Here is a 24,611-nt window from a genome sequence, read left to right as displayed (position 1 = left end):
ACATTTTATCTGCTGTGCTTAAGACCTTCCTCTAGAGGGCATCTCCCATATGCCCATCTAGAACAAATGGCACCTGTGGCCTTTCACCTGAGGGGCCTAGACTTCATCCATAATAGAGCTCCTCCTAAGTGCTCCTCCCAAGCAGCACCCCTCCCCACACTTGCACCCCTTCATATTGCTCCCAACCCTCACTCCTCAGGGTTCTCCATCTGCTGACACCTGTGCTGTCAGATCCCCAGGTCCTGTTCCCTTCTCTCTGCTCTAATTCTCCTGTCCATCTCCTCTTCCTACAGGAACTGTGCCAACCCTGTCCAGAGAGTCCCCCCCCCCCAACTCAGCCCATACTCCCCACAACCTTCTCCGTCCTTCTCTCAGAGATCCCCTCCCACCACGTGGCAGCCCTTCCCCCACACTCCCTGAGGGGTGCTTGGGCCCCCGGCAGTGCCTTCTCTCTTCTCCAGGGATGATGTGGGATGAATCTAGGCCAGGGAGAGTTAGGACCCCTGTGCCAAGCTCTATATGGCATCCCCAGGAGACTGGGGCAGTCCATGAGGGGTAGCACCAGTTGATGCCCTGGGCCCTGGTCCAGGGGAACTTAGAGATGGGCCACAGGGCTTAAAATGAGGCCTAGGGCCTCCAGGGGTTGCCCTCTCCCCTAAGGGATCCTAATGGTGAGGCCATTCTTGGATCCAAAGCATACTCCCACTTAGCCTGGTGGCCCTGAAAAAATCCAGACTCAACACTGTGGTCAATGTGGGGTCAGCCAAGCCTGTCCCTCCCTCTTGGGAGGCAGACTGTGTCTATACTGTAGTCTCATACTCCAGCAGCTCCTGGGAGGTGCCCATGCTCCGGTACTGCAACCGGGGTGTGGCAGGTGAAGAGTACTCCAGTGCCAGGATGGTCTTCCGGAGCCGGCGGTCAATAAAATGAGCATCCCATGCCGGGTACTTTTTCCGAGGCAAGTCAATCCGAATGACAGGCCCCTCTGTCCGCAAGGGGCGAGCCACTGGCGTGGGAGGCAAACCGGGACGCACCTGGAAGACAGGTGGTGTAGGGGTCCCGGCTCGCTCACCTCCCATGGTGACCCCATCCCGCTCCGTGCCTGTAGTCCTCGGCAGAGACCTTGGCGGGCTCGTGATGGCATCAGCTGGAGGGCCACAAGGCCCTGGGGCTTCAGGGAAGATGCATCCAGGTGCCTGGGGACCCAGCATGGGGCCATTGGGGTGCAGGAGACAGTAATAGACACACATGAAGAATATGCCCAATGCGAAGCTAGAGGCCACCACGCAGACCAGGATGAGTGAGTAGAAGTCTGTGGAAAAGTTGCGGCTGGAGTACCAGAAGCCGGTGAGCGCGGCGTTCTCTAGCAGCACGATGCAGTAGTACAGGGTCACGCGGCGGCGGCTGCGGCCCTCCTTCACGTTGAACCAGCAAAAGATGTAGATGATCCCCACCACCATATTGTAGATGATCTCCTCCCACTTGGACATGCAGAAGTCTGTCTCCCCCTGGATAACCCAGAAGGTCATGATGCACCAGTGGGCGACGATGAAAATGCCAAAGTAGAGCTTATAGACACTGGCAAAGAGAGCGAAGGCCAGGGTCCGGGCCGCAATGGTGAACAGGTGCCACAGTACTTGGACCACAGCACCCTTGTAGGACAGAGGCCGCTTGTCATCTCTTGAGTCTCTCAGCACCTTCTGGTAGGATGCCAGTGTCCAGGCCAGGGACACGAGGGAGGCAGAGATGGAGAGAGCTGTAGAGACAGGGTCGGGGTGGGGTAGGCTGGGTTAGGGGTGGGTCCAGGTTGGGGTCTGGAGAGGAGGAGGTGCTGGGTCAGGACCTGGGTTCTGAGCCGGTGTGAAGGTCTGTGGATCAGGTGTGAGGAAAGCCTGGTTGGGAGGGGGCTCTTCGTGGGCAAGGATATGGGGGCGGGGTGGGGGATGGGCTGGATACTTCTGTGGGTGTGGAAGCATAAGGGGAAATAGATTTGGTGTGATTTTGATCTTCGCGGGTATCATCAAGTCTAGGACTCTAGTGTGGGGTGTAGACAGGATTCGGGGGTCTTGGTGGAGGGTGGGAAATGAGGTTCCAGGACTCTGGGAGTAGAAGGGGAGGTTAAGAAGGGATCATTAGGTCAGGACACCATTAAAGCTATCAGACTGGGTATGGAGGGGTAGATATAGCTGGGTGGAAATACGGAGGGAATCCCACTTGGGACCCTGCGTTCTGGGCCAGAGAGTGGGCAGAAGGCGTCCCCCGAGGGGCCTTGGGAGCTAGTGATGGAGACTTGAGACACTGGCCATGGGTTAGGGAGCATGTGGGTGGGAAGACCATGAGCCGTGTTAGAGACAGATGATGTGGCTTTCCTATGACACTGGCTGCCTTGGACTGGAGTGTTTCAGAAGGAGCAGTGTTGGCGTGAACGGGACCTAGAACAAGGGAGGTGACCAGGACATTCAGTGAAGGGATAGGTAGATAAATTCTCTGGGACCCTGATTGAGCAGGTCTGTAAAGCAAAGGGTCCCCAGAGGGTGCAGGCTGGGACATAGCCGGTAGAGGGCTCCCTCAGGAGGCCTAAGTTTTGTTGGAGCGAGTGAAGGGCAGAGGCAGTATATGGTCTGCCCTGGAAATAGGGAAGAGAAAGAATCCAGGGTGTCTGAGGGGTGGTGTCAGAGTGGAGGGACAAGTAAGAGCGGAGGGGGAGGTATGGAGGAGCCTAGAGGGTGGCGAGGGGCAGTGTGGTTCCCTAAACTCTGGGCAAGCAGTTCTGCCTTGGGAGCGGGTCGCAGGGTATCCCCCCGGGGCCAGCGGGTGGTGGGCGGGGCTCACCAGTCAGCAGTTCCGGCTCTCGGCCGCGGTGGACCAGCAGGCTGAGCTGCAGCACGAGCTGCGGCGCGCTGCGCAGGAAGGTCTCCAGTAGACGCAGCATGCTCACGTCCGCGCTCTCGAACAGCATCCGCCAGTAGAAGTGGCGCCGCAGCCGCTCGCCGCGCCAGCGGCTCTGCAGCCCCAGGTACAGGGCGCGCAGGTACCTGCGGGGAAGGTGGCACTCAGCTCTCGGCTCCGCCGGCTTCGTGTTTCCCCTACCCTAGCTTCCCGCCTGCGCGCGCTGGGGCAAGTCCCCCCAACTTCAGGACCTACACTGGTTGCAGAGCTCTGAGTGCACCCATTAGCTTTTCGTTTCGTCCTAGCCTCATCTTCAGTTTACAGGTAGAACTGGGAGCCAGAGACCATAGCATTTGCCCAAGGCCACACAGCGGAACCAGAACTCAATTCCAGGTAGTAACGAACCAACCACATCACTCCTTACTGGAAACTTTGAAGAGATTTGTTCATGGCTTTCCTGACCCACTCACTGCCCCTGGCCTCAGGGAAGCTGCTCACCCAGCATCGCTTTGCACAGGATTCCAGAACATTCAACGGTCCTCCTCACCACCCAGCTTTTACAGCTCTGCTGTTCTTTTCACCTGGAACACCCCTCCCTGTTCCCACCCCATTCTCAAACCTGGTTAAATCTTGCTCTTGTTTCAAATATCAGACTTCTACTGATCATGTTCCCGGAGTTAGGAGCCTCCCTCAGCCTAGCCCCGCTCCCACCCGCTTCTGCTACAGCCTACACCACCATGACAGGTTAAACTTCCTGACTAGGCCCACATCTCCCTGAGCTGTGAGCTCCAGGCCAGTGACTACAATCACCTGCTAGGTACAGCCCACTACGCTCTTACCACATAAACAGTGCTCAATCCATGTGTTTGCAGATGAATGAGCGCAGAATTGTAAGTTGACTGACTTTAATGGCTCCAGGAGCCTTGGAGCAGGAAGGGAAGGACCTAAGTAAGGTCCGAGTTCAATTCCCAATTCTACTTCTAACTCACTCTGTTGCGTCCTCATTCTGAAGCAGCAGAGAGGGTGGATGGTAAAGAGCAGTGTCCTCGTGGTGTGAGGAACTGAGTCTAATTCCCACTGTGACCACAGAGCCTGTCTCTCCCCATTCCCCAAAAACCTCAATGCATATGGAAGGTTAGCTCTTAGTCCATATCACAGAGGAATTCTCTAAAAGCAGCTTCCCCAGAAATCAGATGGAAGGTATCCAACACAGATCCAGTGACCTGTTGCCCGAACTTCAAACTGTAGCACTAGGGATAGGAAAGTGCTGGCGTTTCTAGGACACTGGAACCAGGGGACCAGCTAATACATGCTGTGCTGACAGCCCATGGAAGGAGCGGTGGTGCGATAGGGCCTCCAGATGACAAAGGTGGGCTTGGTGGCTCTGACTCCTCAGAGCTAGTGTTCTAAGTCCTCTTGGCCCCAATTAATTCTCCTGACACATCCCCAATATGGCACTCGGCTACCAGGAGGGGAAAGGGTCTGTTCGCTTGGCTGCTGAGCGGTCGGAGGACTGGACTATGTGTCTTCTGATGAGTGGTGGTAAGTCATCTCCCTGTGTCATACATTTTTCTGAGTCCCCCGCCCCTCCCCCACTCACATAGGATTCCCACGGCCAGCGCCATTCAGTCTTATAGCGGGCGAGTTTCAATCTAACTTTGTATTAGGTTTGTGTCCCTAAAAATCTCACCCTTCCATGAGAGCGGGATGAAAAACTGTCGAGGAAGAGGGGCAGTCAAGGGAAGGTTTCCTGCAAGAAACAGTCTCTCCCTCCCCTGTGTTAGCCCAGGCTGGTCTAGAACTAAGTAGCTAAGGATGTCTTTGAACTCCCAGTCCGCTTGCATCTACCTTCAGAGTGCTGCTGGCCTTACAGGTATATGACGCCATGCTGATTTTCTGTTTGTTTTGTTTTGTTTACTTTTAAGGTAGATTTTCATGTGACCTCAAACACCTTACTTAGTTCAGACCTTGAATTCGTAATCCTTCTGCTGCCACTGCCTGCCCCCTTCCTATAGGCATCACCATGCCTGGTTTTGATTTCAGTTTTGTAATTCTGTCTTTTTTTTTCCAGAGCTGAGGACCGAACCCAGGGCCTTGTGCTTGCTAGACAAGCACTCTACCACTGAGCTAAAAATCCCCAACCCCTTGATTTCAGTTTTAAAGTACACATTGTCTGTAATCGGACACTTGAGAGGAGGTTGAGTCTGGAGGACCACAAGTTCAAGACCAGCTTGGGCTATGAAAAGAGACTTTGTCTTGGGGGGAGGGGAAGTCAAATAAAATACAATGAAAACACTAGTGATGGGGGAAGCCGGAGAGATGGCTCATTGGTCATAAGCACTGGCATCTTTTCAGTTGACCTGGGTTCTATCCCCAGCTCCCACATGGCAGCAGGCAACTACCTGTGCCTTCATTTCCCGGAGGTCAAGTGCTTTCTTTTGGGTACTGCACTCACATGGTGCACAAACATACTTGCAGATAAAACACCCATGTAGATAAAATGCAAATAAGCAAATCACACACACACACACACATGAAGACAGCACTAGAAGAGGGCATTCAGGAGAATGTGCAGGTGTGAAGTACAGAGGCACGAGAGCTCATGGGGAATAGGGTGAGGTTTGCTGGGCTGGGCCCAGACAGGAGGCGTCCAATGAGACAGGGGCCCAGGGAGACCAGAATTTTTGTAATTCATCACATTGCAAAAGTTCATCAAATTCTGCAACCAGTTCCGGGCTGCAGGGCTGGGGCCCTACTTAGTAGTGGCGTGCATGTTTAGCATGCACAAGGACCTGGGTTCCACCCCTGAAAAAAAGAAACTGGACCGGAGAGTGTAGATTTAATTTGAAATCTGAATCCCAGAACTGGAGGTGATAGGATCAGCTCGGAGATTCATTCAAAAGCCCACTCTGAGGGCTGGCTTGGAGGAAAGCCATGGAGAGGTTGAAGCTGGGCCTCCAGGCTAGCGGTGACAGCGTTGAGCTAAGGGAATGGTGCATAGTGTGGGGGGGAGAACAGACCTGGAAGTGGCCAGCGGTGAGGGCTATGGGGGGAGGCAGGTGGTCCCAGGGCTTCTGGGGGCCACAGAACACAGAACACAGATCTTCATTCCTGTCCTGCCCTTCTCATCCCTGTGGCTCTGACTTCGAATAGAGAGGAGAGGCCAGCTGGTCCAATGTGCAGGGGCCTGGGGAGCTGGGGAAGAGCAATACCCTGGAAGTTTCTCTGAAGCTAGAAGACCATCTGTTTCCGCCCAGGTTAGGATGAGGGAGGCGCCAGCATCCCCAGCATCCGTCACCACCTGGCAGGCCTCCTGCTACCTCCCCGCCCACTCCTACTCTGTCCTCTGCCAGCTTCCAGCTAACCGCAGACAAAGGGCTCACATCGTCCAGGCCAGGGATGGGGGGGCATGAAAAGGAGATGTCTGCTGCCGGTCCATGGAGCTGGGGGGGGGGGTAGAGTAGCACAAAACCCACACTGCAGCCTAGGGACAAAAGGCCTGGTCTTCTTGGGCTCAACCTCACTCTTGTCTTTTTGGCAATGAGACCAAATCAGAGGTTGTTCCTTCCAGCCAACACTAACTACTCTCTGCCAGGGAGGGGCCTGTGACATGTTCATGGGCTTAGGAGAGTGTTTGAGGCTTGTGGAGGGAAAACTGGCTTTAAAACATGGGGGGAAAAACTGCAGAATCCAAATTAATAAATGTTTAATTAAATGTCTGCAAAACAGAACATGATGTCAGCTAGTCGTTTGCAATTTTGCTTTTATTTGGTTATATATAATTTACATGTGATGTTTGATGTGGCTGTATTTTGATATGCTTGATAGATGTTAAGCCACGGAGGCCTTAAAACTGCACTGTCTAGGACATGCAACCTTATTTCCCTGGCTTCCCTTTCCCTTCCTATGGATCAGGGCTGTGCCCGCTGTACACACTACAGTCACCAGAATGAAGATCCCAAAGGCAAGATGACCGAATACTGACTGTGTGGGTTTGTGTCCCAGGCCTGCCCTGGACCCTGCTTTGTGGCCTTGGGTAGTTTCAGCTTTCCTGATCCTTATTTTTTTTTCTCATTGTACTCAAGTGATCCAGAGGTAACAGTAATTTACAAACTGTAGAAAGATATAGTGGAGAGGAGCATATTTTGGGTGGGTGGGGGACTCTGGTTCCTTGTGGCTACTGAGCGACTGTTCTTCCTCCAGGAATCCCACTGCACTCTACACCCTGCTCCTTCTGAAAGTTGAAAGAGGCAGGTGTCACCATGGATGGGGCTGATCACACCCACACAGGACACCCCACCTCAAGGCCAGGAAACCAGACTTGTTTTTCCTCCAACACACATCCAGCATCACTCCCAACCACCTCTCGGCTGGTACAAGCGCCTGTCATCTCTTGTCAGGACAACTAGATCCGCCTTCCCTTCTCAGTGGGTCTCCTCCATCTGCTCCTGCCCCCTACAGTCTCCACACAGCAACCAGCAGGGAATTCTTAAAGACCTACAGATGGGTCACTCACGTTCTGGAAGCCTTACAGGGGCCTCTTATCACACTCGGAACGAAACCCAAGCTTCTCCTAACCATCTGGCCCGCTCATCTTCTCTCTCATCTCCAACCACTGTCTGCTTGTTCTCCATACCCCAGCTGCAGCAGGAGTTCCCTGCCAGACTCGGGACTTCAGCACTCGCCGCGTGCTTCCCCAGATCCTGCTCTGCCTGGCTCTGTCAGCTCCCTAACACATCTTTAGAGGAGGGCACACATCCCACATTGGCACCTCCTACCTCCAAGGTTCATTCTAGTCCATCCCATCTCTGCCTTCCTTCTGGTCCTCCAGCCTTCATCTCCCAGAGTGCTGGGATTGCGGGTGTGAGACGCCGCATCCTGTTTATGAAGCAGGATCAATCCCAGGGCTTTGTGGATGCTGAGCAGGCACTCTGCCAGCTGAGGTCCATCCTCAGCCCCTAGACAGTTGCTTTCTATTCTGTCACTGGTGTTCCACGAGGCAGGGTCCTTGTTTGTAACTGTCACCAGAGTGTCCCCTGCTTTTGTGCAGGTAGAAGGGAGGTATAAATGTTGATTGAACTGATAAACGAGTCTCCTTCCTGGTCTTAGCAGACCCTGGGCTTCTCTGTCTCAGTCTGCACAAGGCCAGAACACCTCCCAGCACTCCAGTCCTTCCTTATCCATTCTGTTGTTCTTCCTCCAGGAAGTCTTCCCTGGTGCCTCTTTAGGCTAAAGCTAGCTAGCTTCCTCTATGATTATCAGATGTCAATGGCCTGAAGCCCAGGATGAGCAGCCAGTGCTGTTAACCTACAGGCCACCGTAGGTTGTGTCTTCACTTTACAGGGGCATGGAGGCATCTCTTGGGATTGAATTTCTGGTCCCAAGTCTTCACCTTTTTTGCGGGGGGTGGTGGGGGAGGGTGTTCAGGGTCTTGCTATATGCTCTACCTGGCCTGGAATTTGCTAAATAATCCAGATGGCCTCAAATTCATGAGATTGCTCTTGCTTTAGAGTTAGGATTGCAGGTGTGAATCCTGTTGTGTCATTTCTGATTTCTGTCTCTAGATCAAACAAAATATTTTTGCATTTCTTGTTTATTGTGTGTGTTTCAGCATATGTGTTCCATGTGCGGAGGCTGGTATGTGTGTGGCATGTGTGTGCCATATGTGGAGGTTGTTATGTGTGTGTGTGTTCTATGTGTGGAGGCTGTTATGTGTGTGTATGTGCCATGTGTGGAGGTTGTTTTGTGTGTGTGTGTGTGTGTGTGTGTGTGCCATGTGTGGAGGGTGGTGTGTGGGAGGGGGGCATATGTGTGCCATGTGTAGAGGTTGTTATGTGTGTGTGTTCTATGTGTAGAGGTTGTTATGTGTGTATGTCGGCATGTGTGTACCATGTGTGGAGGTTGGTGTGTGTGTGTGTGTGTGTGTGGGCATGTGTGTACCATGTGTGGAAGTGGGGGACATCCTGTGGCAGTCAGCTCTTTCCTTCTCACATGTGAGACCCGGGGATCAACATCAAGTGGTCAGGCCTGGTAGTGTCTTTGCCTTCTCAGCCATCTTGCCAGCCTCCAGCTCAGTCCTGTGCTAAGAGAGGAAGCCTGTTCTAGAAGAGAAAGCCCAGGAGCCAATAAGATTAACAGGTGGGGCTGGGAGCAAAAACGGACTGGCCTGAGGAAGACAGAGGCCGGCAGTCAATGTTGGAATCCACCTGCTCTGGATCTATGGCTCCCTCAGGACCCTGTGACCTCCGTGAGTGGGCGGCAGGGACAGTAAGTAGACAGAACTCACTCTTCTTCCCCTATCAGGTCACTCCTGTGACCCAGCATCGTCCAGAGCCCAAGGGATTTGCTTTAGTGGAGATTGGGGGAGGGGGTCACTGTTCCTGAGAAACTTCTGAGTTCATCCCCGGCTTACCCCATCTCTCTCCTTTGAGGTAACGTTTCTATTGTTGGTTTAGTCTCCATTCAGACGGGCAAGTGTGGCCTCAGACCCCAGATCATTGCTCGTGGTGTCTCCCCTTGAACATCAGTCATCTCCATCTATCCCTTTGCCGTGGCCAGTCAGTCTGTGGGCCTCTTACTGGGGCCCTGCACCCCACCCGTCTACGCTATACCATCCTGTCCTTCAGAGACTAGGATCTGCACTCTGGGGCCAGCCTGTCTGCTTTCTTTCTTCTTCCCGTGGGTCTCTCTGCCTGGGGCTTCCAGCCCTCCACTGATTGGTCCATCTGCCGGCCTGCTGCTCAGCCTGTTGTCGCATCACTGCCCGTTTTCCAGCCGTCCTCTCCTGCCCGGTTCTCGGTTCTGTCTCCCTGACTGGGTTCTTCCCTTGTCTGTCTGTGTCTCTCACATCCTCAGCTCTTCCATCTGTCGGTCTCTAAGTTTCGAGCCTGTGTTCTCGTCCCTCCCCACTCCCCTCAGGGCTCCAGGCCAAAACCACAACAGCTCCCAGAGGCTCCCCCCACACTCTGCTCGCTCCATCCGGGAAGCAGTCTGCAGACCTGCTGAAGACCCCTGCCAAGATGGACCCTGCCCTGTGACATCTGCAGGCTGAGGTTGGGGCTGGGGAGGCAAGCGGCCTCCCACACTCCAAGTCCTTTCCTTCTTTGTAGGATGGCTGGACAGTGTGCAGGGCTTACCGATAATGATATCAACCCACATTAAGCACCAACCTTCCAGCACAACTGGGAAACCAGAAAATGGTAATGTGGTACCAGCCAGACAGGCAAGCCAGGCATCTTGAAAGAGTTTTCTACTTAGAGGCTTTGTCAGGAAGGAAACCTGGTACTTTCTAGCTAGACATGATCATACTTGCCTGTAAGCCTGTTCATGGGAAGCTGAAGCAGGAGGATTGCTGGTCTGGGGCCAGCTTAGGTTATATAGAGTGAGACCCTATCTCAAACTATAAAACAGGTAAGCTGAGGCAGAAGGATTCCTGTGATTCCAACACCAGCCTGGGCTACATAATAACTTCCACATTAATCTCTGCTACATAGGGAGACTCTTGTTTCAAAACAAAACAAAAAGTCAGAATTGCTAACTAAAGGAGGTTGGTAGTTTCTGGTAAAGCTGGCTTTCCCACTGAAGCTGCCCTTAAGAACAGAGGGCTGGAGAAAATCTGTCTGGTTAGGTGAGATCAATGGGCAGTTTCAGCGGCGGGGGCTGGGGGGCTGGGAGGGGGTCTCCACGCATTGTAGAAAGTAACTGCCATTCACCCAATATATTCTGTTTTGCTAAAATCTTTACTGCAGCCTTGTGACTTCTGTGACTAGGAGTCCATCTTCTGATGGAAAAACTGAATATCATCAAAAGAAAGGTTCATTTGATGTGTTTGTGTGTGTGTGTGTGTGTGTGTGTGCGTGCATGTGCATGTGCGCGTGCTCATGTGTGCATGTGTACGTGTGTGTGCATGCATGTGTGCGTGCATGTGTGTGTGTTAGAGATTGAGCCCCGCCCTGTACATACTAAGTGTGTGTGCTCTGTCATTGAACTGTCTTCTTAGCCCCACTAGATATTTATTTCTCAAACACTTCTAAGTACCTACTATGTGCCAAGAACTATGGTAGACACAGGGGTGGGCAAGAGAGATCCAACCCATTTGTAGGCACTGTTTATAATAGTGAAGGCCTGGGCACTGAGTAAACCATTGTGTAAGTGGGGGAAAAACACGTTCTGTAGGTGCCAGTCATGGTCCAGACAAGGTCTTGTGCTACAGCATGGAGAATCCCAGTGGGAGTGGAGAAGGTTCCACAGTCAGGAGTCTCTGGAAGTTGTGATTGCTGAGGAGCCTGAAGTAGGTACAGAAGTTAAGCAGGTGGAAAGGGGAGAGGAGGGAGATTTGGGTAGAGGAGACAGCCTGAGCAAAGATCTTTATCTCACGACGCAGGAAGGTTTTAAAGAGAGCAGTAGTTTTAGAGGTAAAAGTGTGGAGAGCTCACTACGTGGAGTGGAGGCTAGGTCAGGTGCCAGGTCAGAGGAGATGATAGACTTGTATCAAAAAAGGAGACAGTCGGCAGACATTTGGAGGAGGGACTGGGACATCAAGAAAGCAATGGGGCTGTGTCTCAGGACACAGAGATGTCCCTCATTTCACCAGCGAGTGGATCAAGCTGGGCAGAGGAACCCAGGCCCCACCTGTAGGTTTTGTGGGATAGCCCAGGAAGAATGGCTTCAACACCCCCTCCTGTTGGTTTACCCCTCAATGCTGAGCACTCCTGCAGGGAGGAGAAAATAGGCCCTTCCTGGGGTTGGCAGCCAAAAGAATCCTAAATGTCAAGAAAGAATGTGATTTTACACGTTTGGCTCCCATTTTATGTGGTGCTGGGAGCCAGGCTGTCTCCCTTCTCCTTCACAGCCCCTGAAGAGTCACAGCCCCTCTTCTTTGCTGGCACCAGGCCAGACACTTCCGGCCACTGATTTCAGGTCTTAGCTAAAAACCTGTGACTTTCTCTCATCCCATCCTTTCTCACCAGCTCCCAGCCAGAGTCCACATTGTTGCTCAGTAGAAAAACAGAAAGCTGCTCTAAAACGACATATCTGGGACCAGGCTCCTCACATGCCCCCTTCTCTGGGCCTCAACTTTGCCAGCTGTGTTATGGGTTGGTGGTGTGCAAGAGAGACTAAAGCTCAGAGCCCTGTGCTCTGAAGGTTCCGAAGGTCCTTTGCTTTCCCCTAAACCCAATCCTGTCCCCCGCCCCTGGGTGGAGCTTGGATGTCAAGAGACAGTGGGGAGGGGCCTTGATTCCAATCTCCTGGTGACATTTGAAGGTATCTGGAAACTAATGCAGACAGAAAGAATCTCATCTGGCTGTTTGTGGTCTCAGAAATTCCAGAAGTAGATTTGGAGTGTCTGATGCCAGTGCTCTGAGGGCTGGACTGATTTGATTTTGGGAGGCTCTGGGGAGCTATAGAGGCCTAGCTAACGAGGCCTTCCGCTTCAGCCCTAAGCACCCACCCCGGGAGAAGATATAATTCAAATGACAGGACCTTCATTTTGTTTTCCCTTCTAACTTTGTCAAGCCCAGCCAGAAATCTGGATATTAATGCAAAAAGGAAAGTCCTAAGTTGGAATTGATGGCGACTAGTTAGTGAAATATCACAAGATATTAAAAGAAAACCCTTCTGTGCTCCCATGAGTTTATATGTACCTCAGGATTGACAGGTAAGAGCACTTGTTGCTTTTCCAGAGGACCTGGCTTTGGTTCCTAGCACCTATAGGTGACTCACGACCATCAGTAACTCCAGTTCCAGGGGATGTGATGCTCTCTTCTGACCTCTACAGGTACCAGGCACACACATAGTGCATAAATACACATGCATGCAAAACACACCTATATGCTGAAAAAAAAAAAGCTAGGCTTGGTAGAGCACACATGCAAGCCCGGTGATGATGGCAAACTGGGAATCTAAGACAGGCTGGTCCCTGGACGCGCACTGACCGGCTAGTCTCGTTTTCTTGGTGAAGTTCCAGGCCAATGAACAGACTCCTGTCTCAAACAAGAGGCAGAGACACCTGAGAAATGACCCTGGGGAGTATCCTCTGACCCATATACACCTGCACACACTCGCACATGATAGACATATATACCTACAGGTAAAACACTCATACACATAAAAATAAATTTAAAGAAGTTAAATTCACTTAAAAATGTGTTCATCCATCCCTCTGCTCCCATTCCAAGGGCTCAATAGCTGTGGCTGACTGGGACTCCCACACTAGACAGTGCAGACCCAGAACACTGCTGGGTCCACTGAGTCATCAGACAGCACTGAACTCTACGATGGCATTAATGATACACTGTGAAGTTCATCGGCCTGGTCCTTCTGCTCCTGTATATGTTTGGAACTTAACATGCTAGAAACTAAAATGCCACTTTAAAGAATAGGTGACACTAGGGATGTAGCTCAGGGGGAGAGCACTTGCCTGGCCCGTGTGAGGCACTGGATTTGATCCCAGCACCACAAAAACAGGTGAACTAAAATTAAAAATCAAATACACAGAGTAAAAGCCATAGAAAGCAGGTGAGATGAAATTATGGGGAACGAACACATCCCAGGCTGGGTCTCCCCAAATGTCATCGATCTACAGCCCGCAGAGGGACAGTCCAGCCACATAAAACTTGGTATTACAAGACCCTCAGTCAGGGCTGCAAATTTAAACCATAAGGGTGTTACAGTCATCTCATGTGTCCTTTAAAATGAAGCCAAAGAAAGTCCCCACTCACAGCATCTCTAGCCACCTCCTCTACACCCTCTGCTGGAGGGCGTCAGTGCCCTTGTGAGAGCTGTGAGGTCTTCTTGCTTTTATGCAAAAGAGCCCATCCCCCTTTAACTTCAGATCTTCAGTGTGCACACTACATTGGAGCCATAGAACAAGCATCTTCCTTGGTAGGACTCAGTGGGTGAGGGTCACTAAGAATTAGGGCCCCTGAGGCTCCTTTCCATCCCCCTCCCCTTTCCTTAAGCAATTCCCTTAAGCAATAGGATAGATTAGCCCATAAGGGTAGCAACACTCAGTGCTTTCTCAGGATGTACTCTGTGACAAGTTCTGACATCTGTAAAGGAACCCAGGGGCAGAACCATCTTCTCTCTGCCATCTTACAGACAGCCTCTAGCTGATGAAGCAACTGTGCCCAGGGTCACATGGCCCCAATGTGATGAGATCCTGACCTGCCCAGGATCTAGAGTGTTCCACTCCTGTTTTCTTTCCCAAGCCCTGGGAAATCTCATGCCAAAACCCTCAAGTCAGAGGAAATGACTTGCCCAGGACTCGGATTTCAAAGGTTCTCTTCAATTCACGTCAACATTACTAAGCACCCACTCCACACAAGGAATTTTACTTCTATGTCCTAAGTCGGCTATGCCTTTTTCCTCTGGGGAACTGGACTCAACAGGTTTTCATGTGGAATCTTACCCTCACCCACTGGCAACTGGAGGCTGAGGCTGGAGTTTTAGCAAACCTCACTGCTGTGCCCAAGCTGCAGTGATCTGTGGGGAAACCAGCCAGATGGGCTGACAGGAACGAATGCTGAGCCCAGAGCACAGCTGAGGAAGAGCCTGGAACATCAGCCACAGCTTCTTTATTTTACATTAAAATAAAACAATCTAGATACTTTTCTTTTTTTTTTTTTCCTTCTTGTTCTCAAAATAATACCTGATTGATCAGTCTATAAGAAAACACTTAACCAGGCTAGGGGGATGGGTCAGTGAGTAAAGCACTTGTGCAATGTGGAGACTAGCATTTGAATCCCCTGAACCCGTGTAAAGTGCTTGTGTGTGTGTGTGTGTGTGTGTGTGTGTTGCAGTGGTGTGTGTGCCCGAAATCACAGCACTCCTTTGGTAAGATGGGAAGAAAAACAGGAGAATCCCCAATAAGCAGTGGGCCAGCTAGCTCAGTGTACACAAATGCAAAGCAACAAGAAATCCTGTCTCAAGGTATAAGGCTAGGACTGACTACCCAAGGTTGTCCTTTGACCTCTATACATACTCATAGCGTATACCCTCTTGCACTCACATATGAAAGCACAAGCACACACTCACACACACACAAATATATATATATGTATATATATATATATATATAATATATATATATATATCACACACACACACACACAGAGAGAGAGAGAGAGAGAGAGAGAGAGAGAGAGAGAGCTGGCTCAGCAGTTAAGAGCACTTGCTTCTCTTACAGAGAATCTGAGTCTAGTTCCCAGCATCATACAGCTCTCAACTGTCTGTACTGTAAGCCAGGATCAAATGACCTCTGTACTAGCTTCTGAGGCCAACTGCACTCACATGCACACCTCCCCCCATTTGTATATATATAATTAAAAAAAATTTTTTTTACAAAAGCATACACTTAACTAGCAGAAGGCAAAATGGTTTAGAATACACACAGATGGACTCGGGAGTCTTGACCACGTAATTTTCAGCCTTAGCTTTGCTATCAACTGGGAACCTTTCTGTAACTCAGCTTCACATCTGTAAAATGGGTCAATAATACTAGCTAACATGGAGCACTACTATAATGTTTAATAATGTATAAAACATGTTCTGTGTATTCATTCCATATGCCTGCACATATGGTCAATATACCTACACACAGGGACTGCTATGCCTTCCTCAAAGATGAGACGAAACCAAGGCTTAGAAAGTCAAGTGGCTCATTGAAAACTGTGTAGGTGGTGGGAGGGGAGTTTTGGTTCTGCAGGTCCTTGTTCTTCATCTTGTCTGTCACAGAGGCAATGGTGTAATCATGATAACTTAATAAACTTAATAAATAATAACTCTAATTTTTAGTAATATTCCATTTTTTTTAAGACAGGGTCTCACTATGTAGCCTTAGCTGACTTTCTCTGTAAACCAGGTTGGCCTTGAACCTGTCTCCCAAGTGTTGGAATTACAGAGGCAGGTGCCACCGCACTCATCAAAATAGTTGAGTTTTACAACGCACATGCATGTAACCAATTACATCCTAGTGAACTAAAAATCAGAAGGAAAATCTTCAGACAATGCAAGGCATAGCTAATTGTGGACTGGAGATAAAGCCCAGTTATGAAGTGTTTGCCTCCAGAGCCTAAGTCCTAGATTCTGTCCATACCCAGCACCACATATATCAGGGTGCAGCAACACGCCTTGTAACCCTAGCTCTGAGGCAATTAGAGGCACCTTAGTTGCCATCCGTTAGAACCTGTCTCAAAACATCAACAAACCTAAAATCTAGTTAGCAAGTGGAAATCTCTCTTCATCCTGCCTCTTCTCAATGAGCCGATTTTGGGAGGCTGGAAGGCATAACTCTTCCAAAAACAAAACTGCCAAGAAAATTTCACTTAAGGAAAATAGAAAGATAGTTTTTTTGCTTGGTTGAATAAGCAGAAGATGGTGAGGTGTGCGATGTGGAGGGTGGTGCTGGGTTTGTTCAGGGAGAGCTTTCAGAAAGAGGCAACATGGAAGTGTGGCCTTCAAAGGTGACTTAGTCAGGGTTTCTATTGCTGCAACGAAACCTCATGACCAAAACGTTGGGGAGGAAAGGGTTTATTCGGCTTACACTTCTATATTGATGTTCCATATCAACAAAGGAAGTCAGGACAGGAACTCAAACAGGGCAGGGACCTGGAAGCAGAAGCTGATGCGGAGGCCATGGAAGGGTGCTGTTCACTGGCTTGTTCCTACTGGCTTGCTCAGACTGCTTTTTTATAAAACCCCTGGCCAACAGCCCAGGGATGGCACCACCCACAATGGGCCAGGCCTTCCTCCATTGATCATTGTTAAGAAAATGCCTTACAGCTGGATCTTATGGAGGCATTTTCTCAGTTGAGGCTCCTTCCCCTCTGACTCTAGCTTGTGTTAAGTTGACACAAAACCAGCCAGGACAAAGGGTGTGTGTGGCTTCCCTGGTGGGGACTGAGAGAGGATACAGATGGAGGAGGAGGAGGCAGGCCCTGGGCGGCAGTGGAGCCAAATGCTCTGATGCAGGGTGGGGGTGGGGTGGGAGGGACACGGTAGAGGAGGGCCATAGCATTTCCAGGTTTAAGAATCTGAACACTTTCACAAAGACAGGGTGGCAAACGGAAAGGCCAGGGCAGGCCTCCTCCTCTCCCCAGGGACCTTTGCCCCAGCTGCTGGGGTTCAAAGCCATTTCCTTGTAGCCCTCCCTTCCCCTGGCTCCCCAGGGTTTCTCGCCTGTGTGGTCTTTATAGATCAGAGGACAGGACCTAAGTGCCGCCTCTGTCTGTTAGGAGTGGCTCTGGTGGACTGTGGCTGCCCCAACAGCAGAGGAAGGAAGGGGGGATGGACAGAGTGGGGAGGGTCTCCCCTGAGGAGGGTGGGGAGGCCACACTGGATCAAGGCTGCCAAGTCAGCACAGGGAGGAACATTTGTGAAGAGGCTGTAGCCAAGTCCAAGCGGTTGTAAACATGTTTCAGATGTGGGTGTGATGATTCAAAATCCCAGACTCCTAACCAACACAAAAGACATGGGTACCGGAGTTGAAATGACGGAGGGAGGCTCGAGGGACACTGTTCGGAAAGACTGTGACTTAGGACTGACGTGACACATACATATGAAAACAGAAAGGGCTAATCACAATCAGATGCTTCCGTGCTCCAGGCAAGGTGCCAAACATGACACGTATATTGTGTGGCTCAAGACACCCCGAGTCACAAGATGCTGTTGTGACCAAGACACAGGTTAAGTTATGACCTTTGCCCAAAGTCACAGAAACTGGAAGATGCAAGGGGATTGCTGATTCTAGAGAGAAGGTCGTGGACATTACCCCCATACCCCTCACTTACGAGCCCAGCCACCACCCACATGCCACCTCTGTAGTGAGGCTGCCCTCCCCAGGTCATCTATTCTGCAAACTCACTAGCTCCTTGTTCTATTTCAGCTTTGTGTGTGTGGTATATGTACCTGTGCGCATGTGCAGGTGTGCACACGGAGGCCGCTGAAGGGAACCGTGTATCCTGTTGTTTCACGATCTGCCTTATTCCCCTCAGACGTGGTCTTTTACTGAATGTGGGGTGAGAGTTTTAGCCAACAAGTTCCAGCTACTCTCCCATCTCCATCCCTCCCCCAGTACTTCCGTTACAGGCACATGAGGCACATGGGTACCAGGTATCAGAGCTCAGCTCCTCACGCCTGTCAACTCAGCTTTCCCCCACTGAACCATTCTACCCAGTCCCTCCTTCTTCTTCTCACATAGCATTACTACCATGTGACCCACTATCGTCCACGCTGCCATCTTAATCACTTCTTTATCCTTGGCACTTAGAACAGTTCCAGGTATATAGCAGGTGCTCCATAAATATCTGCGGAATGAGCAACTGCAGATCAAATCCATGAACACCACGTCACTGTGGCCCCCACTCTCCTCACTGGCTACTATTCACAGAGCAATGGTGGTGCTAACCGCAGCTACCAGGTTTGTTTTTTTTTTTAATTACATTTAAATTATTTTGTGTGCACTTGTGTATGGGGTGGCATATGTGTGCCACGACTCACATGTGAAACTCACAGGTTCTCTCCTTCTACCACATGAGTCCCTTGGATTGATCTCAGAATACCAGGCTTCATGGCACTGTCCTTTACCTGCCAAGACATCCCAGTTGCCCTGCCACCGGGTTTTGAATACTTAAGTGATGGGAACAGCCTTTGCTAAGTCCTTGGTATGTGTTACCTCATTAAACCCAGAAGCAGACAGGTGCAACTGTGTTCTCTCCTTTGGGAGGCGTGGAGATTGGGTGGCTTGATGGAGTCGCAGTGCAGGATTTGAATGGTGACCCTGAATGAAGTGTTCAAGCTCTTCACATTACGCCAAAGATCGAGCTCCCCAGAAGATTGGGACCAAGAGCTTGAATTCTCAGCCGCACTGACTCCCTGCAGAAGTTCTCTGGAGTGTGGGACTCTGGCGTGCGCAGGCAGCAACAGGACTTAGTGAGCTGTAAGAGGGAGGCCCTGAAGCTCGCTGCCACCACCTCCCCCTCCTCCCCACCTCAGGGTGCTCAGACTCTGACAGCCGGGGAGGAATCCCATGCCGGGTCTCCTCACACTAATTGGCTTAGGAAGCCATGCTTATCTGGGCAAAGCTGGGGCCCATGAGTTCAAGATTAGGGAGAGCAGGATTCATGGCTTACTGCTTTGCTGCCCACAGGGTCAGAGGAGGCAGAGTTGGGACTTTAATTGGCTTAACAGCCCTCGGTGGCTTAAAGGCTCAGAGGGCTGGGGGTGGGAGGGAGATAAGGACAGGCCTGTATCCACGCCCCACCAAAGGGTCTGTCTGCTGCTCTCCCAGGGACTCGGTCTGCTACTGCTTCAAGGCATTTTCTTAGGATCCCAAAACATCAAATATGCCATGTCAGGGCTGGGGCTGGGTTTGAGGATTAGACAAAGCTGGGTGGGAGCCTCCTCTCCCCTCCCCTCCTCCTGAAACCTCAATCAAGTTCCTTGACCTCTCTGAGTTTTGCTTCCTTGTCTGATGAATGAACGTATCATGAAGCACCGAGGGAAGGTTTTAATACAAGATGCCCGGGACCTCTAACACAGCCCTTGCTACAACATGGCAGGTGTGCGGTGTCTATGAGCCCCTTCCTTTTATGTTCTGACTAAAGGACCTTATATCTCTTGTGAAGTGTTTACTGCTCTCCCAGGGACTCCGAGTTTCTATAAAGGACACCCTGCTCCAATGTTTCCTTTGGCTGATGCTACCTTTTTAAGTTGTGTGTGAGTGTGTGGTTGAGTGTGCGTGAGTGTGTGCCATTGCACAGGTGTGCGGAGGTCAGACAACAACTTGTCGGGGTCAGTCTCGCCTTCTATCTCGTGGGTCCTGGAGAGTGAACTCAGATTGTCAGGCAGGCTTGGTGGCAGGGACCTTTCCTCACAGAGCCATTTTATTGGCCCTCACTAACACTACTTCTTAAAAATCAGGCTGGGCGGTGGTGGCAGATGCCTTTAATAACAGCACTTGGGAGGCAGAGGCAGGTGGATTTCTGAGTTCGAAGCCAGCCTGGTCTACAGAGTGAGTTCCAGGACAGCCAGAATGACACAGAGAAACCCTGTCTCAAAAAAAAAAAACAAAAAACAACTTAGTAGTTGATTTTCCAATTTTTCCATTGCCCTTGAAAAATCAAGACCTGGCAATGTGCGACCCATGATTTCTCATGGCATCAACAGAGTGACCAGGTGGTATCTTTATCTTGTTTAGGACACTTGTATTCCATAACACCCCCACCTTGTCTGACACCCCATGCACCCTTGTCTATGTGAGCTCTCCTGGGTTTTGAAGGCACTGTACAATCCTGGAAAATTGAAACTATCTTTATGAGTGAAATTTAGAACTAGGGTGTGGGATCAGGAGGAGACTAATCAGCGTTCTCGCAGGTGTCACCCTAGAGGGCTCAGTTTTCTGTGGTTGCCCCAGCCTCACCTCTCAGAACATCTTCTGGAACACCTCATGTGGTAAGCCAACATGTTGTGCCAACACCACTTAATTTCTCAGCATGCCAGACTACATGGCTTCTCTCTACGTCTTCTGAATGCTCCTATTTATCTAGGCCCCAGGCAGCTTAAGAATCCAAAGCTTGGGGGACAAGGGTTCACAGTATTCAGTGATAGCAGACCCAGAGTCAGAACTGTAGCCTGGCTAATGTGGCCTGGTGTGCGTGCCTCATTCCCCAAAGCCATTTCTATGAGACCTCTCCTAATTGACTGCAGAGTCTGAATTTCCTGAACAGTCAAGCTGGCAGTAATTGCTCTCTATAGACCCCAGCCTCATGCATGGGACAAAATACCCTACAGGTGGCAACTCCTTTCAGAACCTGTCCAAAGGGCAGGCGTATTAGGAGGCAGAGGATGCAGCACTACAACCTAGACATAGAAGGGTTTTGGGGGAGGACCCCAAATTGACCTTGACGACCTTAAGCTGTTCTGGGCAGCAGGTGGTCACTTAGAACTGTACCACATCATCATGGATCTTGAGAACGAGATAGCACCTCTTAGGATCACCATATCTAATCATGTGTTTCACACACAGGGAAACTGAGGCTGAGAAACGGAAAGAGCCTGGTCCAAGGTCACTTTCAAACCAAGATGAAAATGTGAGTAGTCTGAAAGGACACCCTCCCCAAATCCAGCATTTTCCCACAGTACACAGTTTCCTCATCGTTACCCACTCGGTTCGGCTGCCTCCCCCTCCCTTCACGTTCTTATCTCCACAAAACAGCAGCCGCACTTTCTATCAGCGTGCAATCTCACAATCTCAGACTCATAATTCTTCAAGCTTTGGGGAACACTTTGGTGGCAGAATTGCAAGGTGGATAAATTGAATGTGGGTTTTGAAGATGCAGAATCTTGAGTTCCAAAGCTCCCAGTTGATCACTATGTGACCTTGGGCAAGGGTGCCCCCTCTCTCCGCCTCCCTTCCCTCATCTGCCAAGTGAAAATTATAATACTAAGCACAGGATAGGATTATTAGAGAAGACACAGGAGAGAATGAAGGTGGGGAAAAAAGAGGCAACCAGTAAAGTAATTAAAACAGCCTTGTAAATTAGGGTTGGAGTGCCTAAGAAAATGTTTAAAAGAATTGCGATCAAGAGGAAGAATTCAAAAACTAGGACCTAAGAATTAAAAAATAGGCACACTCTGAAATCTAAGATTTTTACAGGCCTGATAGTATTACAGTTAATTGCTTTCTTTCTTTTTTTTTCCCAGAGAGATTCTAAGTTTTAAAAATGCCATGCAATGGGCACAAGCGGCCTCCCCAGGTGAGGCTCCCCCCACTCTCAACTGATTGTTCTCTCTTCCAAGTCATCTCATCACGACTCTCCACCTCCCAGTGTAGAACAGTGGAAATATCCGAGAGAGTTATTTGTATTCAGAGCCATGGAGTTCACTGGACCCTCAGCCGTTCCCAGCCACCCCCCACCCCCCGACCCCACATGCCCATCTATGGGCAGTTTTTCTCCCTGTTGGAGGGAAACTCAGTTTCCGCTCAAGAAAGAAGATTACCATTAGCTTAGTGTATGGGGACTCTGAATAGGGAGGAGGGTAGCCTGTGAGTTGTGGGGCAGCTGGCCCACTTTAGGCTAAGGAAAGGGGGATGAAGCTTTGGCTACCCGGAATAGGAAGTTACCATTTCAGAATCTAAAAATAACTCACCATCTGTCCACTTGGGCACAGAATGATAAATGCAGATTAGTTCCTGGATGTAGACATGAATATTTTTGTGTGTCCAGCTAATAATAATAAGAGCACGAATAGTGTTTTCCTCTCCCCCTCTCCAGGGCAAGAGAAGTGGAGCACTCATCATCTTGGCTGGGGAAGATGGAGAAACTAAGGTAGAGAGCGAGCCAGCAGAATACCAAGGGTGACACAGCAAGTGAGCAGCTGGGGCAAACACCAGGGGTCCAGTGTCCAACGCTCAGCTCAGAACAATGACTTCTGAGCTAGGCAGAGTCCACTCAAATGCAGCAGAGTCAATAACAATCTTCTATGCCTGAAAAGTGCCTTTCCCCATGCTTCTCACGCCTCCGTTATAATCACGGCAATCCCTGACATTCCCAAAATATGTTCCAGTCTCCAGAGTCCCCACACAGACCTCCTATTGCCTGCTCATCCCAACAGGTTAAAAACAGCGGGATGAAGCTCCCCTCATTTCACAGGTGAGGAAACAGACTTGGAGGAGAAAGAGGTGTGCCTACAATCACACAGTAAGCAAGCACGTTTTGTCACTGCAAGAGGAATTAGAGTACTGCTGATTCGAGAGGAGCTGTGGTTTAGAATTCCCCCTCTCTCCAATTAACTCAGCCCAGCAGGCACCCTACTTGCTGGCAAAGGATGAAGCCTGGAAGTGAACAGTTTGAATGAAGCCCTAGCGTTGTTTTCCGGTCTGAGGACTCAGGGGCAGCCAATAGCCATCTAGTGTCAGAGTCAGGATTCCAATTATCCTTGGTCCCTTTTGGGGGAGGGGAGGGCACCGTGGAGCTCCTTAGGAAGTAGAAGCCAACGAGTGCTGAACTGGGTTCACCTCAGGCCCTTTCTCTACAAAACCAGGAAGTTTGGGCGGGATAGTCATTTAGCTGCCTTTCCCAGGATCTTGTGGTGGGCTGTAATTCTGAACTGAGTGCCTGTGAGCGATAGGCAGGACTTCTGAGTGGTTTCCTAAGTCGAGGCTTGGTACCTGGACATGGAGGAAGGGTCAGGACTAGAAAGATCCCTGTGGTCCTGCTCCAAGTCACACTTGTCCCCCACGCTCCCTGACTACTCCTTGTTCACACATCATTCAAGATCTCTGACCCCATCTTGCCCCATTAGCCGGGTCAAAGCTATGGATCTGGGGTCCAACATAGTTTGGCAGAGGTGGGGAGCTGACTGAGAAGAAATGAGCTGCAATGGAGCGGGTCGGGGGAGTTGGGGGAGGGTCAGGACAGGACCAGGGCGAGCTAGAGCGGCCCGAGCACATCTGGGGCAGCATCTCACTCCCAGACTCAAGCTTCCTTCACCTGCTCTTTTCCTACCTCCAGACCTGGCCGAGTTGCAGGAGGTGAACGAGGGTCTGCAGGAGCCAGACGCAGAGGCGGCAGCAGCGGCGGCGGTAGGCGCCGGCCGAGGATGGTGCGGGCCGGGGGATCAGCTCCGGGCTACCTTCTTTGGTCCGGAAGGCGATGGCACTGTCCTTGGTGCTGATGGCGGCTCCGACTATGTCGCTGTCCTTGGTGCTGACGGCGGGTCCCGGGGTCCCCGCGGGCTCCGAGTAGTCGTAGACGAACCAGCGGAAGCTGAGCAGCTGCACGACCAGCGAGGGCAGCAGCACGAAGAGCAAGGTGAGGCCGAAGTAGGTGCTCTGACCATGCAGGTAGTAGGAGGCCGCCAGCCACAGGTCGGTGGCGCCGTCGGAGAAGAACACGAGCAGCGCGCACAGCACCCAGCAGCAGTCCCGCAGCTCGTAGCGTGGTCCCGGGCAACCCGCCTCCACCGGTCCCGGGCCTGCGATCCCCGCCGCAGCCTCCCCGTGCCCTCCCGCCCCGCCCCGATCTGCTCCCGCCGGCCCCTCGGGCCCCGGGCCGGCCACGGCCGCCGCTCCATCCGACTTCGCGGCCATGTTGGCGGAGCAGGAGGCGGGGAGCGACTTCCGGGCGGCGGAGCGGGTGGGGTGCGGAGTGGGGAGGACCCTGCGCGGGCGGCTCCCGCCTCCCGCTCTTCCTCCGCCGCTCCTCTTCCTCCTCCCCTCTACCTCAATTATTCATCCTTGCCTGCGCCGCCCCGCCCGGGCTCTGGCCTGGATGTGGGCCGCCCCCTAGGAAGGGAGGGGTCCGGGGAGGGGAGAGCATCCCAGGTCACCCTCGCCTGGCTTCCTCGGAGGCGTGGGGCCCAACCACATGCTTTCTGCCTCTGGCCTCCCCCTTTGATTGCCCCCGCCCTATCCTCTCCTTTTCCATTGATCTCCTGCGGTACCTCCGGTGGTTTGGGTCTTGCAATGTCCCAGGAGGGTGGGAGGCCGAGGTCTGAGAATAAAAGGACACGGGTGGGGGCAGCTGCTTGGGCACCTGACATAACCCGTTAGCAGTCACTCCTTCCAAAGCCACTTCCTAGCTGCCCCCGTGTTCACTTATTGTTTCAGCCCTTCCTTTGATCTTGAGAGATCTCTGTTCTCATTGTCTTTTTCAAGCTGAGAAGCTGCAGTTCTGAGTTGCGGTCGGTCTCTCGTTCACCCTTCTTTCAGGAACCGCGTT

General features: G+C 51.3%; 2 protein-coding genes across 2 annotated transcripts in view; one reads left to right on the top strand and one right to left on the bottom strand.

The window, feature by feature from the left end:
* LOC127686086 (putative testis-specific Y-encoded-like protein 3) overlaps window positions 1-24,611 on the top strand; it is a 255,675-nt gene that overhangs the window by 171,227 nt on the left and 59,837 nt on the right. The gene's annotated exons all lie outside the window — the stretch shown is intronic.
* On the bottom strand, window positions 801-24,063 carry Xkr7 (XK related 7). Its single transcript, XM_052183945.1, has 3 exons — window positions 23,397-24,063; window positions 2,833-3,035; window positions 801-1,756 (listed from the first exon to the last, which is right to left on the bottom strand). Exons 1-3 carry the CDS (start codon window positions 23,978-23,980, stop codon window positions 801-803), a joined length of 1,743 nt encoding a protein of 580 aa, XP_052039905.1. The 5' UTR covers window positions 23,981-24,063.

Source organism: Apodemus sylvaticus, chromosome 5 (genome assembly GCF_947179515.1).
Source record: "Apodemus sylvaticus chromosome 5, mApoSyl1.1, whole genome shotgun sequence".
Classification (NCBI taxonomy): domain Eukaryota; kingdom Metazoa; phylum Chordata; class Mammalia; order Rodentia; family Muridae; genus Apodemus; species Apodemus sylvaticus.
This window is presented reverse-complemented; position numbering and strand designations above follow the sequence as displayed.

What these genes read in the sequence shown, in the direction of transcription:
- Xkr7 (XM_052183945.1), bottom strand. Translation starts at nt 23,980, where the DNA reads ATGGCCGCGAAGTCGGATGGAGCGGCGGCCGTGGCCGGCCCGGGGCCC. An exon ending in CAACTCGGCCAGGTCTGGAG is followed by an intron (nt 3,036 to 23,396) that starts GTAGGAAAAGAG and finishes CCTTCCCCGCAG; the next exon opens with GTACCTGCGCGCCCTGTACC. An exon ending in AGAGCCGGAACTGCTGACTG is followed by an intron (nt 1,757 to 2,832) that starts GTGAGCCCCGCC and finishes CTGTCTCTACAG; the next exon opens with CTCTCTCCATCTCTGCCTCC.